This window comes from Zingiber officinale, chromosome 9A, assembly GCF_018446385.1.
Source record: "Zingiber officinale cultivar Zhangliang chromosome 9A, Zo_v1.1, whole genome shotgun sequence".
Classification (NCBI taxonomy): Eukaryota; Viridiplantae; Streptophyta; class Magnoliopsida; order Zingiberales; family Zingiberaceae; genus Zingiber; species Zingiber officinale.
Genome location: NC_056002.1, coordinates 9,023,263 through 9,040,460, shown reverse-complemented (window position 1 = coordinate 9,040,460; position 17,198 = coordinate 9,023,263). Strand labels below are relative to the sequence as shown.

Sequence of the window (17,198 nt, the reverse complement as noted above, 5' to 3'; positions counted from 1 at the left end):
AAAATGCCCTCAAAAGTAACTAGAGTGGCCGAAAAGAGGGAATTAGAATTGGAGAAAGAGATGGAGATTATTAAGGATATCAATGTATATATTAGTCGCTTTCTCTCTTTCCTAACAACTTAGCTTTTAGGATAAATATGTTGGGATCTTAGATGGCTAGAGGGGGGGTGAATAGCCTCTTAAAAACTTAAACACAAATTTCTACAAAGAAACTTGTTAGCACAGCGGAATTAGGAAACTAAAACAAAGAGGAAACAAGCACACTAACACACGGATTTACGAGGTTCGGGGATAACTTGCCCCTACTCCTCGGCGTGTCCGTAAGGTGGACGACCCCTTGATCTTCGGTAGATCGCACCCCGGATAAATTCCGGCTAAAGATCCTCCTTCTCGGTGGAGTAACCTCTCCACAAAGTCTCAAGAAATATATATGTTAAAGCACAAGACTTACAGAGCTCGGTGGCAAAGAAGAATGAATTAACGCTTACAACCACACGAGGATCAGTGGAAACAGAGAACTCACAGATAGCAGTTTCTCACCCGAGAGCTCAAGAACTTAGCACACCTCAACGATCAACAGAATGTTTTGTTTTCTTTTTTCACTTTCTTGTTTTCTTGTTGTTCTTTCCTCTCGCTTTTTACTGCTTCTTAAGCCCCTGTTCTCCGCTGTCACGGATCGTGGTCAAACTGCACAGAATCATCGCTGCAGCCAATCCCTCTTCCTCCTTACCTGGTTCTCTGAACTCACACCAATGAAATCACAGTCTTCACTGGTGTCTTCTGAGCTCGAACCAATCACCAGGAGTCAAGCGGATCCAGCCAGATCACACCAGTAGCCGTTGATGCTTCAAATGCACCATGCGCCGCGAATCACAGCAGAAAGGCCATTTGTCGTATTCCTCTTATGGACTTAATTTGAAATTAGGCTTGGAATGATACCTGTGATCCTGCAAACTCAAAAGCTAACAGCACAAAGGGTTATATCACATGAATCAGGCAGATCAAATGCAGTGGAGGAATCGCAGAAACAGCGAACAAATCTGATTGTGTGTGGATCGGTCACCAGACCGATCCATGGACCGATCAGGACATATCCTGATCGGTCCGCAGCTTGTCTGATCGGTCGTGGAGACAGATCGGTGCAGTGGATCGGTCTCCACGACCGATCCCCGCCTTCTTCTCTTCGCAATACCATCTCCGATCGTCTCAAGACCGATCGATTGCACTCGGTGTGCTACAAGCAGCTTCGATCGGTCTGCTGATCGATCGACAACACTGCAGTCTCGAGTGTTTCCTGATCGGTCACACCGATCCATGGAAACTTAGTTTCACCGGATCGGTCCGCCGACCGATCCATCATTACTCATCATCGATCGGTCGACCGATCCAATGTACCATGGAATGTCCACTTAGGTCCCTCTCTGACCTAATCCGGAGAACAAACTATCGAGCCCTCTCCGACTTCGTCCGGTCCAGAGAACGAGCTACCGAGCCCTCTCTGACCTAGTCCGAAGAACGAGCTACCGAGCCCTCTCCGACTTCGTCAGGTCCAGAGAACGAGCTACCGAGCCCTCTCTGACCTAGTCCGGAGAACGAGCTACCGAGCCCTCTCTGACCTAGTCCAGAGAACGAGCTACCGAGCCCTCTCCGACTTCGTCCGGTCCAGAGAACGAGCTACCGAGCCCTCTCCGACTTCGCGTGCCAAGTTTCCAACTTGGACTTTTCCCTTCCACTTGATCAACCTTGATCATTAATCAAACCGAATTTAATTAACATCTGATACAAACTTAAATCCATGTCAACATCAAAACAACAGCCAGGTCAGACTGTATCAACAAAATAGTCAACCAATCAAATTTGAGAGAAAAAGAGAGGAGAACCTTCACTAGTGCAATTGGCGACCATGCACCACTCTTGTTGTCCGCTGTGCTATAAGGCAGAGTTGACGGATGTAAGTGAGATATGTTAGGATCTTTATGTTCTTGAATTTGGGATTGTTTCCAAGGTTTTTCTGAAGTAAAATTGCTGCTTAGGATCTCAGCGTCCTATCATAATCGATGTGTCTGAGTTTTGTGACCTAGTGCCCTATGATTACAGTAATTGGCTAGTTTGCATCAAGAAAATTCCCTGCTCTTGATAAGAAAGAAGACCATTAAATAGCTTCCTGATTGTGAATACTTCATTACTTGTAAATTAACCAGATATACACTTTTCAGTTGATCTGTTACAGTAAAAGCCAGTAATAGAAACTACTTAACCAGATATACACTTTTAGACCCCCATCTTCATGCACATGGCTAACTGTACTGATGATGCAACATAGAAACAGGTAATTTGCTGCAGTTCCACTTAATTAACACTTTCACTGCATATCAACCCACCTTGTGTTTGCCTGCTTCATTGATTGCGTGGTGATGGTGAATTTTATAGCTTTTGCTCCTTATTATATTATGTCTATTAGCCATGTGTATACAAAGGGCACAGTTGCATTCTTGCTTATGAGATTTGGAAGATGGCATCAGAGGTAGTACAATAAATAGTATATCTCTTCATTTGCTTGTTAACTATGAACATTTTCTTTGTTCTTCTATGCTTCCTTCACTGTTATATTCGTTATCTTCCACAACAGCCTTTAAAAACTCAGTATTCTATTTTATTTGATACATGTACACATTTGTTTTAGTTATTTGACATATGGTGGATTTATGTGTTTTTACAGTTTACAAATCTCAAGTACTCCAGAGTTGAAATTGATGAAGTGCGGTTCGAGTGGGCTGAATGCATGCTAGATTACATTTGAGACAGTTGTACCTTGATGTGTTAAAAGAATGTTCTACTTTGATTTTGATATCTATTAGCTAGCTTTTGATGTAAAAAGAATGTTTGGGTATTTTATGGATATTGTTGTAAGAAGATTATTTATATAATTTGTGAATATTTGTGTATTTTATGGATATTATTGAATAAAGAATATTTGTATAATTTGTGAATATTTGTGTATTTTTTTTGTTATTGTCGGTTTTAAAATCAAATTTGTGCTGTTAAAAAATATACATATTACATCGATTTTCCACCGCTGTAAAACCGGTGTTATTAACTAATATTACATCGGTCATTTACCGCTGCCAAAACTGGTGTTATTAACATACAATATTACATCGGTTTTATACCGTTGATGAAACGGTGTCGTTAAGTGATACTACACCGGTTAATAACCGATTCGAAGACCGGTGTCGTTAAGTGATACTACACCGGTTTTAACCCGATGTTTAAAATGGCAGACTTTTAACATCGGCTTCATAGACATCGGTCGAAAATGAAATAGACACCGATGGAAAACCGATGTCTATGAGGGTTTTTGTTGTAGTGAATCCAAAAATTTGGGTATGGATGAAATCCACCCTCTCCCTTGGGTTTTGATCGAGTGGGAATAAAAATTAAGTTTTGAACAAAAATATCCTTAGTATATTTGTTCAATTTTTTTTTTCATTTCACTCTCTCTCCTTGTTCTCTCTCATCATACTTTCTCTCTCAACATACTTTCTCGCTTCTCATTCTCTCTCATCACACATTCACTATCATTTTCTCTCTATATTCTCTCTCATCACACACTCTTTCTCTTTATTTTCTCTCTCTTGATTCTCTTCTCATTTTTTCATCCTACTTTCTCTCTCATCATACTTTCTCTCTTCTCAATCTCTCTTACCATACTCTGTCTCCATATTTTATCTCATCATACTTTCTCACTCTTCATTCTCTTCATCACACACACTCTCTCCTCATTCTCTCTCATAACATATTCTCTACTATTTTTTCTCTATATTCTCTCTCATCACACACTCTCTCTCATTTATTTCTCTCTCTTCATTCACTTCTCATTTTTTCATCATATTTTCTCTCTCATCATACTTTCTCTCTCCTCAATCTCTCTTACCATACTCTCTCCATATTTTCTCTCAGCACACTTTCTCTCTCTTCATTCTCTTCCATCACATATTCTCCTCATTTTCTCTCAGGACACTTTTCCTCTCTTCATTTTTTCTCATCATACTTTCTCTCTCATCATATTTTCTCATCATACTTTCTCTCCTCAATCTCTCATTTTCTCTCATCACACTTTCTCTCTCCATTTTTTTCCATCACTATTTCTCTCTCAACACACTTTTTCTCTCATCATACTTTTTCTCTTATTAATCTCCTATCATGCTCTCTCTCCTCATTTTCTCTCATCACACTTTCTCTCTCCATTTTTTCCCATCACATTTTTCTCTCATCATTCTCTCTCATCACATGTTCCTTTCACATTCAACTTTCTCTTCCATCTAATTTTTTCTCTAAGGGTAAAATAAAAAATTTAGATTCATTCCGATTGAAAATATTCAACTAACCAAATATTATTTTTAAAAATGATACTCAAGCTCATACTCATTCTCATTCCACAATACTATGATACTCATTCCCATTCCGATTCTTAGAGCATCCACATCAAATACTCTAAATATATATTTTACCTTAAATTTTACATTTTACCTAAAAAAATCCCTTGTATCAGATACCCTACTAGTTCCTTCAATTTAGATTCTATGAACAGTAACTCCCTAAATTTAGGGAATGAAAACACTACCCTAAACATTAAATGAATAATAAAAAAGTATAGAGGAGAAAGAAATAATAATAAATAAATAAAGATATGGTAAATTATAGAGTAGCTGGTGTACCATGCATTGAAAAGAGATTCTCTAAATTTAATAAAGTTGATGATTTATCTTAAATTTTAGAGATATTGATAAGGAAACTGATGTGGATATTCTTAGGAGAGAACCAAACGCCACCTAAAATTTTTTTTCCCTTCTCTGGGCCTAAAGCCCGATCTTCTAACCAAAATTTAATTAGTTTTTATTTAAATTTTTAATTAATTTTTAATATTAGTAAAATTGAATAAATTCTTCTATATTTTCTTTTACTTTTCTCATGCGTTTTTCATATCTGGAATTAATTTGAAAGAGTCTCAAACTGAATGAATGAAAAATCCTGTACTTTATGTTCTTAGGACATAAGAGAGAGGAACTAAGATAATTTTGAGGGAGGAAAAGGATGTCATCGAGTGAGGAGAAAAAAGATATTCTCATTCTTATCTAAAAGAGGACATAAGAGAGAGGAAGTAAGATAATTTTGAGAGAGGAAAAGGATGTCCTTTGAAGAGGGAGGAGAAGGGTACGGGATCATCGAGTGAGGAGAAAAAAATGTGAGAACATTGATGAGAGAAGAAAAGAGTACAAGACCATCAATAACTACTAGAGCACACGTTTTTTGAGAGATGAATAGAAGAAGCAACTAGGCTTTTAAAAATTAAACATAAGATTAAAAATTTTATAAATAAAATTAGAATAAGTTAAAATTAAAAATTGATGGTTTTATAAAGTAATCTAAAATTAAGAGTGGATATTTTTTAAAAAAATTATATAAAAAATATTAAAATATAAAAAATTATGGATCCCAATTTTATTGGGCCTAGGTATAAATCTTCAAGGCCTAACCTTGAGCCAGCCCTGTCCATTACATAGCTCAATATATACATTAGTGACCATTTTACATATATTATACATCGCTGATCATTTTATATTTTCATTGTGACTAAAAGATATTCATATATTTCAATAATGACATTAATATTGTCTACTTTAAACTTAAACTCTCATATTTTTTATCTTGAGCTCTATCTAAAAGATCGTATATCAATTGAGATATTTTACATTCGTCTAAACTCATGTTCTTTTTCATATATTTCCATTATGAGGCTTTAATTGTATCTTCAACAATCCTTCCCTCAAACAAAGGACCACTATTACTCTCATGGTCTAGGCTTTCCCATGAACATCCGGTCACTCTTGACCTATTTCGAGCTTCCCCGCGAACATTCGATCATCCTAACCTGCTCCGAGCCTCCCCGCAAGCATCTGTATTTGATCACCCTGACCTGCTCCGGGTCTTCCCTGTGAACATCCAGTCACTTTTGACCTGTTCCGGACCTCCTTACGAGCATCCGATCACCTTGACCTTCTCCAAACCTTCCCCGTAACTTCGTTCAAGGCCACCCCACATGACATGTGGTTTGGACCATGACTCTGATACCATTTGTTGTTACTGAAGGATATTCACATATCTTCACAATGACTCTGATATTGTCCACTTTGGGTTTAGACCCTCATGGCTTTACTCTTGGGCTCCACCAAAAAAGATCTTATGTCAATGCAGATATCTTACATCATTTTAAATGCATGATCTTTTTCATATCTTTCCAATGTGAGACTTTGATTGTATCCCAACAATCCTCTCCTCAAACGAAGGACCACAATTACTCTCATGGTTCAGGCCTCTCCCGTGAGCATCCGGTCATCCTAACCCGCTCTGGGCCACCTGCAAGCATCTAGTCACCCTGACCTACTCCAGGTCTTTCTCATGAGCATCCGGTCAATCTGACCTACTCCAGGCCTTCCCCGCGAACATTCGGCCACTCTTGACCTATTCCAGGCCTCCCTGTGAGCATTTGGTCACCCTGACCTATTTGGACCTCTTTGCAAGCATCTGATCATCCTGACCCGCTTCAAGGCTCACCGCAACTTCGTTGAAGCCACCCTACGTGACCATGACTATGATACCATTTGTTATGCCCAAAGGATGCTCACATATCTCTATATGATATTGTCCACTTTGGGTCTAAGTCCTCATGACTTTACTCTTGAGCTCTCCCCAAGATGTCTCATGTCAATGGAGAAATCTTACATCATTTTTAAATTTATGACTTTTTTCATATATTTTCAATGTGAGACTTTGATTAAATCCAAACAATCCTCCCCTCAAATGAAGCACTACTATTACTCTCATAGTCCGGGTTTTCCCACGAACATTCGGTCACTCTTGACCTACTCCAAGCCTCCCTGCGAGCATTTAGTCACCCCGACCTACTCCGAGCTTTCCCTGCATGCAAGCATCCGATGACTTTGACCTACTTCGGACCTCCTAGCAAGCATATAGATCTAGTCACTCTTGACCTGCTTCGAGCCTTCCCGTTAACATCTGATCATCCTAACTTACTCCAGGACTCCCTGTGAAAATCCGGTCATCCTGACCTAGTCCAAGCCTTTCTGTAAGTATTCGGTCACCTTGACCTTCTCCGTCCTTCTTCACGAGTATCTAGTCACCCTGATATTCTCCAGGCCTTTCGCACGAGCATCCGATTATCCTAACTTGTTTCGGACCTTTCCATGAGTATCTGATCATCCTGACATGCTTCGGATCTTCTCGTGACTTTATTCAAGGGGGTGTTTGGTTGATGAGTTTAGGAATGAGAAAATGGAATGATAGTAAAACATAGTGTTTGGATTGTGGGTTTAGGAATGACATTTTGGGAATGATTACTAGATTTATGGGAATCAACCAAACTCATATAACTTGATGAGTTTCATTTCCATTCATATTCTCATTCTATCCTACTATCAAACTCATACCCATAGTCATTCCCATCATTTAACCAAACACCCCCTTAGTATACTTAGTGATCTGTCCGGAAGTGAAGTTAGACGGAACAATGATGACAGCGAGAACGTTGAAAAGAGGGTTGAGCTTGTGGATCTGAATATATTATAGAATTTTAGATCCTTAAGTGGAGCGGGAGGAGACGCCCAAAGTGATACCCATGAATCTATACATATCATAGAAAGATCACATGGGAGCATTTAGGCGAGAACGAAGGAAGAAGCCTTTGACATAGATACTATGACTCTCGAGTCAAAAAAAGGCTTGAGCAAAAAGTACAAGAAAAAGTAGAACAGTAGTAGATGTGTGTGCGCACGTGTACCTGACCAACGAAGATGATCCCTTTTTTATACTACCTTGTATAACTTCGGTGATAATGAGACATTAGAGAATGTTGGGTGTCAAAGTATGTCGGATGATGGAGGATGTACGACGGACTTATATTGAGCAGAGGAAGGTTTTGTAGTGTGCATGTGGCAAAGTAACAAAATATTCCTTGATGAATAACCATTATTCTCTGACAAGTGGTTACGATTCTCTGATAGCGTTGTCCCCTGGCGATAACCTGACTAGCGCTGGGGCTAATCGGGAGTAGATTAAGAGAAGTACTCATGAGAAGTGATGTGCTGGGCCCTAGGAGTCCGGCTGATACTGGGGTCGACCGAGAGTATACTAGGAGGCATGTCCAGGAAAAGTGATGGCCAATATTGATGATAGAATTCACATATTATTAATGATAGCATATGGTATATATAAATACCATTATAAGTGAAAATAGAAAAATACATAAATTAGAAAAATAATAAGTATTTCCTAATAATAATTATTCTCTAATAACTAGGAAACAAATAACTATTTTCTAATAATAATTATTCCCTAATAAGTAGGAAAAAAATAACTATTACTTATAATAATTATTTCCTAATACGTCCTCTCAAGATGGTGTCCCAGAAATGACATCAATCTTGTTGCAAATAGCAAACAACCGAGATCAAGAAAGCGACTTTGTAAGTGCATCAGCCAACTAATCTTCAGCAAGAATATGAGTAACTCATAGTTCGAAGGCCTGCACCATATCACAAACAAAGTGATAGCCAATAGCCAGATGCTTCATCCGAGAGTGAAAAATAGGATTAACTAAAAGATACGTGACACCCAAATTATCAATAAAAAGCACAGCGACATAGTAACCGGAAGAAGCAGATCTGTCAAAAGTGACTTAATTCATTGGATCTCAGTTGCTGCAGAGGAAATGACACGATATTCAGCCTTAATCGAAGAGTGTGCAACCGTGCGTTGTGTGGTAGAATTCCAGGGAACCAGATTAGCACTTAGAAAAATAATAAATGTACTCGTAAAACACCAATCATCTGGATCTCCTGCCCAATCTGCATCGGAGAAACCATAAAAAGTAAAAGGTGTTTCCGCAAGAAGACGAATGTCAAGATCCCTAGTATCATTGAGATACCGAAGTAGACGCTACACATCATCCCAATACGTCTCTGAAGGAGCATGCATAAACTGTGAAAGCTTATTGACCGCAAAGGAAATATCAGGATGAGTCATACGGAGATGTTGTAAGCCTCCAACTATTTGTCGAAACTTAGTCGTACCAAAAGATGAAGACCCATCATGCAAAGTAAGACAAGAGCCAGCAGCAATAGGAGTGGAGATCGGCTTGGAGTCAAGCATGTTGTGTTTGGAGAGAATATCAGTGAGATACTTTTGCTGAAACAAGAGAAGACCATTTGAAGTTAGGCAAACTTCAATACCGCGGAAGAGGGAAATATCCCCAATATCTTTAATCACAAATTTTGTATGAAATTTACATATTATGACGTCAACAGAAGAAGCATCACTTCCTGTAATGATTAGATCATCAACATATACAAGGAAATAGATAACAATATCATCCCAAGAATAAACAAACAAGGAGGTATTAGCTAGGGATGCGATAAAGCTAAGAGAGACCAAGAAAGCACGAAGCTCCAAATACTAGACGCGCAGAGCCTGCTTCAGGCCATAAAGCACCTTATGCAAACGACACACATGATCCGAAAACTTAGCACTACGCATACCCGAAGGTTGCGCCATATAAACCTCCTCTGCAAGATGACCATTAAGAAACACATTGTTTACATCAAGTTGGTGAAGCCACCACCTCCGATTCACAGTCAAACTAAGAACAATGCGCATTGTTATTGGATTAATAATAGGGTTGAATGTATCATAAAAGTCAACACCAGGGCGCTGATGAAAACCCTTGGCAACAAGGCGAGCCTTATACCGATCAATTGAGCCATCATAATTACGCTTAATGCGAAACACCCACTTATTACCCACAAGATTTTGCTCTGGCGAAGGTGGGACAAGAGTCCAAGTCTGATTACGGAGAAGAGCATCATACTCTTCATGCATGGCCTGTACCCAATTTGGATCTTTGAGTGGCTGCGTGACAGAGGAGGGTTCACAAGATTGTGGAAGACTAGTATGAAGAAGATACTTTGGATTGGATTTGTAGATGATATTTTTGGAGCGAGTTTGCATGAGATGTTGGTTTAGAGAAGCGAGAGAGGGAGAAAGAGTTGGTGGGCTAGAGGATCAGTTGCCACCAGGCAGCGTGGACGACCCAACAACAAGAGGTGATGATGGTGGAGATGATAGCGGTGATGATGACAGCGGTGAAGAAGTCACTTGCGGATGTCTACGGTTAGTGGCAGGTTGCAGAATCAGTGCTGGAGGGTCCCACGAGAGAACTGGTGCAGCAGAGAGCTCAGAGTCAGTGTCTATTACTGTGGAATCCAAGGAGGAGGTGATGCCAAATGGAAAAATATGCTCCACAAACATAACATGATGAGATACAAAGACTCTTTTGAGAGCTACATCATAGCACAGGAAGACACTCTGGGTAAGAGAATAGCTAAGGAAGACACAAGAGGTTGACTTGGGATCAAGCTTGTGGTGAGAGTAGGGGCACAACCATGGAAAGCATAGACACCCGAAAACTCAAAGCTTAGAAAGATTAAGAATGGTGTGAATAATTTTTTAAAAGAGGGCATATAGGAGAGACCGACCTTAGGCATGCGGTTAATTAAATAGACTGTCGCAGCAAAGACATAAGGCCAGAAAGTGAGTGGAATAGATGCTTTGTGCAACAAAGTGAGACCAGTTTTGACTATATGGCAATGACGACGTTCAGAGTATCCATTTAGTTCAGGAGTGTGTGAAGGAGTGGTAAGATGACTAATACCATGAGTAGTAAGAAAGGAGCGAAGGGTTAAGAATTCACCTCCATACCAAAAATCGGATACTTTGGTAATTAACCCTTTTACTTCACGTGCGTATACTTTGGTAATTAATTACCTATTACTTCGAATAATATCCGAAGTCTATTAACAATTTTCACATAGTGTTTCAACAAGGGTTTTGAATGCAATAAAGGTAGAGTATATATCCGATTTATTGCGTAAAGGATAAAACTATATATACTTTGTAAAATGATCAACAAAGATAACATAATATTTGAGGTCATCAAATGATGATATAAGAGATGTCCAAACATCAGTGATCCTGTCCGAGTCGCTGAACCAACGGACGCTGGGCACGTGGCGCTCTCCTAGTCGATGACGTAGGCCTCCGTCTGGTCGCACGAATCTCCGGCGAGCCTGCACAAAAGTCGGGCCGGGAAGGGGTTCCCGGCGACGACCCTCCGACGCTCAAGTCAGGCAAGCAAGCAGTGAAAAAGTGGCTCTCCAAATATTAGAACGTGTACCTCTGGCGAAGGATGAGGGCCTTTATATAGGGCAGCGGAGAAGCGAGTGTACACACACCGAGGTGTACACGTGTCCGTGGCCCATACCCCAGTAAGGGCTTGTCAGTGAGCTTACCTGACCCATACTGCTACAGTCCAAGCATGTCCTCGATGGGACAGCAGAACCCCCTGTCATAAGATTTGGAGTATGGCCTACATGTGGAACATACCCGCTGTCAGAAAAAGATGTCACGTGTCCTTTTACCCTTACTCCCTGGAGGGCGTCCAGCCGGCCAGCTTCCGCGACATCCGGCCGGACGGATACGGTGGTTTACTTAGGGAGATTCTCAATCACGTGCTTTGTGGAGACTATTAGCAGTATGCTACTTGATGGCTTTGGCCGAGCGTGCAGTCCGATCGGCCCTACGTTCTTGTCCGCTGAGCGCCGGAACCCTGACTTTCAACAGGGCGCCTTTAACCATCAACTAGACACCGGCCGCCCGCCCGGCCGGTCAAACCCACCCCTCTCCGACCGGCCACCTGCCACTTTGACTTCCAAGCGGCGTTGACTCCACCGGACGGGGGGCCCCTGTTCTTACAACCGGATCAATCAGAAAAGATAATATCCAAAGGAGCACGAGATGAAATACTAGATTTATGAAAGGGCAATTTATGACTCTTATTAATATTGCACGAAGTGTATGAAAAATTAGACAAAATATTTGCAGGAAACGAAAGATCCAAGGATAAAAAAAAATGTTGTAAAACATCTAATGACGGATGACCTAAACGACTATGCCATAATGAAATAAATGACGAGACATACATAGAAAAGGCGGAAGGCGTTGATAGCGTAGACATAAATTTTGGCCAATAATAGACACCATCTCTATGGACCCCACTGACTAGTGTCGCTCCCTTACGACGATCCAAAACCTGAAAATAGGAATCAAAGAAAAGAAATGTAACAAGATTAGTAGCACAAAGTGCTATAACAGAAATCAAATTTTTTGACATAGATGACATAAATAAAACATTGGAGAAAACTAAAGGGAAAGATGGAGTAGAGAAAGAGAAAGAATCAGTGTGTGTAATAGGTAGTCTAGAACCATCATCAATGACGACGCAATCATTCCCAGAGTAAGGCTCATGCAATGAGAGAGTAGCAAGATCAGTGGTGACATGATGAGAGGCACTAGAGTCAACAACCCATTCCCGAGAATTAGACGAAGGTGTATAATGAACAGCAGTGTACGCAAATGGCGCACTATACGTAGGACGCGGAACACACGGAGGAGCCGGCTGAAGTAGAGCAAGCATCAAGGCAGTCAAATGACCGCACTGGTGAGCAGAGTGACCTTGGACACCACAAATCTGATAGCGCCGAAGATAATGATTGGGATTGGACACAACTGGATGTGCAGGAGGACGCACAAATAGCCCAGGTGTAGACATGCGTGGCTGATGGGAAATAGGTGGAACCTGCTGGAGACCACCACGATAGTTTGAATATCGATTACGAGAATTCCCTGTTGGAGCCACAAGAGCAGTCATTGACGTCGAAGATGGAGATGGTGTTGAGACTTTTAACTCGGCTTCATAACTGAGAAGCTGCTCGAATATCTCATCAAAGGTAATAGGGGCGTCATGAACTTGCAGGGCATGTGAGATATTACAGTAATCTTGGCTAAGACCATTCATGACATGAATAAAGAGCTCATCAAAGTGAACTTTGACATTCATAAGCGCAAGATCGTATCAATATTTCTTTTGATGTCCTGCATATAATTAGTGATAGATTTGTTACCCTATTGAGGGCTGGCAAGATTTTGACAATGAGTCATAATCCTGCCACGTGAGGGAACGACGTAGGTTCTCTCCAGCATCTGTCATGCGTCTCTAGATGAAGTTGATGAAGAAATAAATTGCACAAGAGTAGGAGACATCAAACCTATAATAGCATTGAGGATAAATTGATCCTGGCGGAGTCAGAGAATATGATCAGGATTCGCCTGAGAGAGCGTGGCGTCTGTAGGCATTATCTGCGTAGGGGGACAGGGACGTGAGCCATCAACAAAACCCAGTAAGTCATATCCGAATAGAAGAGACTTGAACTACAAGCGTCAGGCAGAATAATTGGAGGTGGTGAGTTTTAACGGTGTTTGAGCATTGACGTTGAGAACCACAAGAGAGATAAGAGAATCATGAGTATTTGTGAGGGATAGTCGGCGGGTGATGTCGTCGGCAACAGCCATTGTAGAAGACAACTGGAGCCGGCGGTTGATTTCGTAGGCGGCAGCTATTATAGAAGGTAGCTGGTAGGTATTGTGGAGAAAAAAAGAAAGAGAAAAAAAGGGTTGCTGTTAAGCTTAGAGCTCTGATACCATATTGACGATAGAATTCACATATTATTAATAATAGCATATGGTATATATAAATACCATTATAAGCGATAATAGAAAAATACATAAATTAGGAAAATAATAAATATTCCCTAATAATAATTATTCTCTAATAATTAGGAAACAAATAACTATTTTCTAATAATAATGATTCCCTAATAACTAGGAAATAAATAATTATTTACTTATAATAATTATTTTCTAATAGGCAGAGCCCTGAGTGACTGACCAGCGCTGGAGCCGACCTGGAGTAGACTGAGATCTGTGCCTAGGAGAAGTGATGGACAGAGCCCTAGGGGTCTGACCGACGATGGGACCGACCAGGAATAGACTGGAAGTCATGTCCAAGAGAAGTAATGGCAGAGTACTGAGGTTCGACTGATGCTAGAATTGATCAGGAGTTGATTGAGTTGGAGCCATGCCTAACTAGATGAAGTGATGGACAGAGCCCTAAGATCCGATCGACATTGGAGTCGACCGAGAGTAGACTGTGAGCGCTATGCCAAGAGAAGTGATGGGTAGTGTCCTGAGGTTGGCCGACGTTGGAGCTAATCGAGAGTAGACTGAGAGGCAAGCCCAAGATAATCATCAACAGAGTCTTGGGGGTTTGTTCTGCAATGAAGCTGACTGGAAGTAGACTGAGAGTCATATCGAGGAGTAGTGATCATGGGTGGAGCCCTAGGGATCTGGTCGGTATTGGAGTCGACTGAAAATAAATCGAGAGTCGTACCTAGGAAAGGGGTGGAGGAGTCTTAGGGGTCTGGTCAATATTACGACCGATCGAATAAATTGAGAACCATGCTTAAAAAGAAAATTAAGTAAGAGAGTCAAAGTCCTGAGAAAAATGATCAACAAACCTTAACTATTATCTTCTCTTGACGTTTTTTCTATATCATCTTCATTATTTTCCTCACGTTGTCTTTGGGACCGTCCACTATTCACATTATCACCGTATCACTTAGCATGGGCAAAAAAAGTTGTCACCTCAACTAATTAACTTGCCCTCTCTTTTAGAAGTGTCTCTAATTATTTTCCTCAAAAAAAAATTATAATAAGAGTCCAACACAAAATAAATATAGCAAGCCCTTGAAAATTAATATAAACGTACTAAAAAGCAAACAAAATGAATGCTCTTAACTAATCGCTTACTAATTATCAATGTTTTAAATCAACAGCAGGACTCTGCGTACGTCTTTGCCAAAGAGAGAACGTAACCATCAGATCTTAGCTCATGATTAACTAATTAATTAATTAGAACAGCCGCATGGAATCTTCCAATCAAATGTATATATATTTATTTATATATCTCAATGCAACGTATTCCACGGCACGCAGCTGTCGTTATCGAGTCTATCATAGCGTACGTGGTGCATGTAGCAAGAACAGACCAGCAGAGCATAAGAGCGAAAGCATCAGCGGATATGCAAATTTCCTATAAATAGTTCGAAGGTTCATTGCCTTCGCATATCATCAGTTAGCCAATCTTTAGTTTCTTGTTAAACCATTTGGAAATCGAGCAGCTGATGGGTATTCCGGCCGCCACCAACATGAAACAGTGCTTCTTCTTGGCGGCATTGTTAGCTCTAATGATTAGCAGCAGCAGCGGCAGCACTCGGCCGCGCAAGCTGATCAGTACAGAGATGCCAATGGCGGAGAGACACGAGCAGTGGATGGCACAGCACGGGCGCGTGTACAAGGACGAGGCAGAGAAGCAGCGCCGGTTCCAGATCTTCAAGTCCAACGTCGAGCGCATCGAGTCGTTCAACGCCGAAGGGAGGCACAAGTACTTGCTGGGCGTAAACCAGTTCGCCGATATGACTAACGAGGAATTCAGGACCTCGCGCACTGGCTTCAAGAATATCAAGGCTCCGGCGAACGCAATCGGGAACAGAGGATTCAGGTACGAGAGCATCTCTGCGACGCCAGTGAGCATGGACTGGAGGGCGAAAGGCGCAGTCACTCCCGTCAAAGATCAAGGGCAATGTGGTATATAAATTAATACCAATTTGAAAGAACTATTTAGTTAGTTAATCAACCAAATACGATATACCTAAATGTATGCGCTGGACGAACAAAAACAGGGTGTTGTTGGGCGTTCTCCGCTGTGGCCGCAATGGAGGGGATCACCAAGCTCTCCACCGGCAAATTGATCTCGCTCTCCGAGCAAGAGCTGGTGGACTGCGACGTCCACGGCGAGGACCAGGGCTGCAACGGCGGCCTCATGGACGAAGCGTTCAAGTTCATTATAAAAAACGGCGGCCTCGCCGGCGAAGCCAAATACCCCTACCAGGCCAGCGACGACACCTGCAGCAAACAGAAATCTTCCCCCTCTGCCGCCGCCATTCGAGGTTACGAGGACGTGCCGGCCAACGACGAGGAGGCGCTGCGCAAGGCCGTGGCCCACCAGCCGGTGTCGGTGGCGATAGAGGCCAGCGGGTTCTCCTTCCAGTTCTACACGAGCGGCGTCTTCACGGGCGAGTGTGGCACCAATCTGGATCACGGGGTGACTGCGGTGGGATACGGCGCGACGAGTGACGGCACCGAGTACTGGCTGGTGAAGAACTCTTGGGGTGCTAGCTGGGGAGAGAAAGGGTATATAAGGATGGAGCGAGATGTGGATGCCAAGGAAGGTTTGTGTGGTATCGCCATGGAGGCTTCCTACCCAACCGCTTGAATTCAACCTACCCAGCTGCATGCACGCATGCATATTCACTAGTCCATGTATGCCTTATATATCCTGCTATATATCCAGTCAATGTCTACCAATGTATAGCTATATGTCTGTATGTATGTTTCCGTACGTATGTGTACATGTATAGTTATTGTCTCTGATCTTGTTGATTATAAGCAACATGACAAGTAGAATGATAAATGAATTAAGGGTTTATGAATAAGTTTGATTTATATTTGTTTAATATATATATAAGTTTAATTAATTAATTAAATTTGAACAATTTATTAAATTAAATAAATAAGGTTGAATATATATGTGTTTAGTTCGTTAATATTCATAAATGATACGGTGCATGATGGTAGGATCAGGTCAGCAGAAGTCAAAGGGATGCGACAATAAAAAGTCAAGGGGATGTGACAGTCAGAAATCAAGGGGATGTGACAGTTAATATACGGAGTAGGACCACTGGGGGTCATCTGGCGTATAAAGCCAGGGCGGGGTCTAACGGTCAGGAAACCAGGTTTGCAGCAGGACGCATGATCAGGGCAAAGCCGGACCTGGCTTTACTGGTCGGGTTTTCTCAAGCTAACTCGCATAAATAGACTTGTCACTCTCGGTCGAACCTAAATCACAAAAGCTAGCAAAGAGAGACTCCGATCGCACCCCCCATCCATCCAGCCTGTTCATCAACACGTAGTAGACCAGCTAGAGTGGCGTAGACCACACCTGGGCAGGATAGTAAGCACTATGCGACAATAGGTCAGGGAATCGTAACCACCTGTCAGAGAATACCTGCTGCATGTCAGAGAATATTTCATCAATTGGAGTCACCTGC

At 41.5% G+C, this 17,198-nt stretch overlaps 1 protein-coding gene across 1 annotated transcript; it reads left to right on the top strand.

The window, feature by feature from the left end:
• Positions 1-15,172: 15,172 nt before the first annotated feature.
• LOC122020947 (senescence-specific cysteine protease SAG39-like) lies at positions 15,173-16,565 on the top strand. Its single transcript, XM_042579004.1, has 2 exons — positions 15,173-15,675; positions 15,771-16,565. Exons 1-2 carry the CDS (start codon positions 15,213-15,215, stop codon positions 16,361-16,363), a joined length of 1,056 nt encoding a protein of 351 aa, XP_042434938.1. The 5' UTR covers positions 15,173-15,212; the 3' UTR covers positions 16,364-16,565.
• The last annotated feature ends 633 nt before the right edge of the window (positions 16,566-17,198 follow it).

What these genes read in the sequence shown, in the direction of transcription:
- LOC122020947 (XM_042579004.1), top strand. Translation starts at nt 15,213, where the DNA reads ATGGGTATTCCGGCCGCCACCAACATGAAACAGTGCTTCTTCTTGGCG. An exon ending in CAAAGATCAAGGGCAATGTG is followed by an intron (nt 15,676 to 15,770) that starts GTATATAAATTA and finishes GAACAAAAACAG; the next exon opens with GGTGTTGTTGGGCGTTCTCC.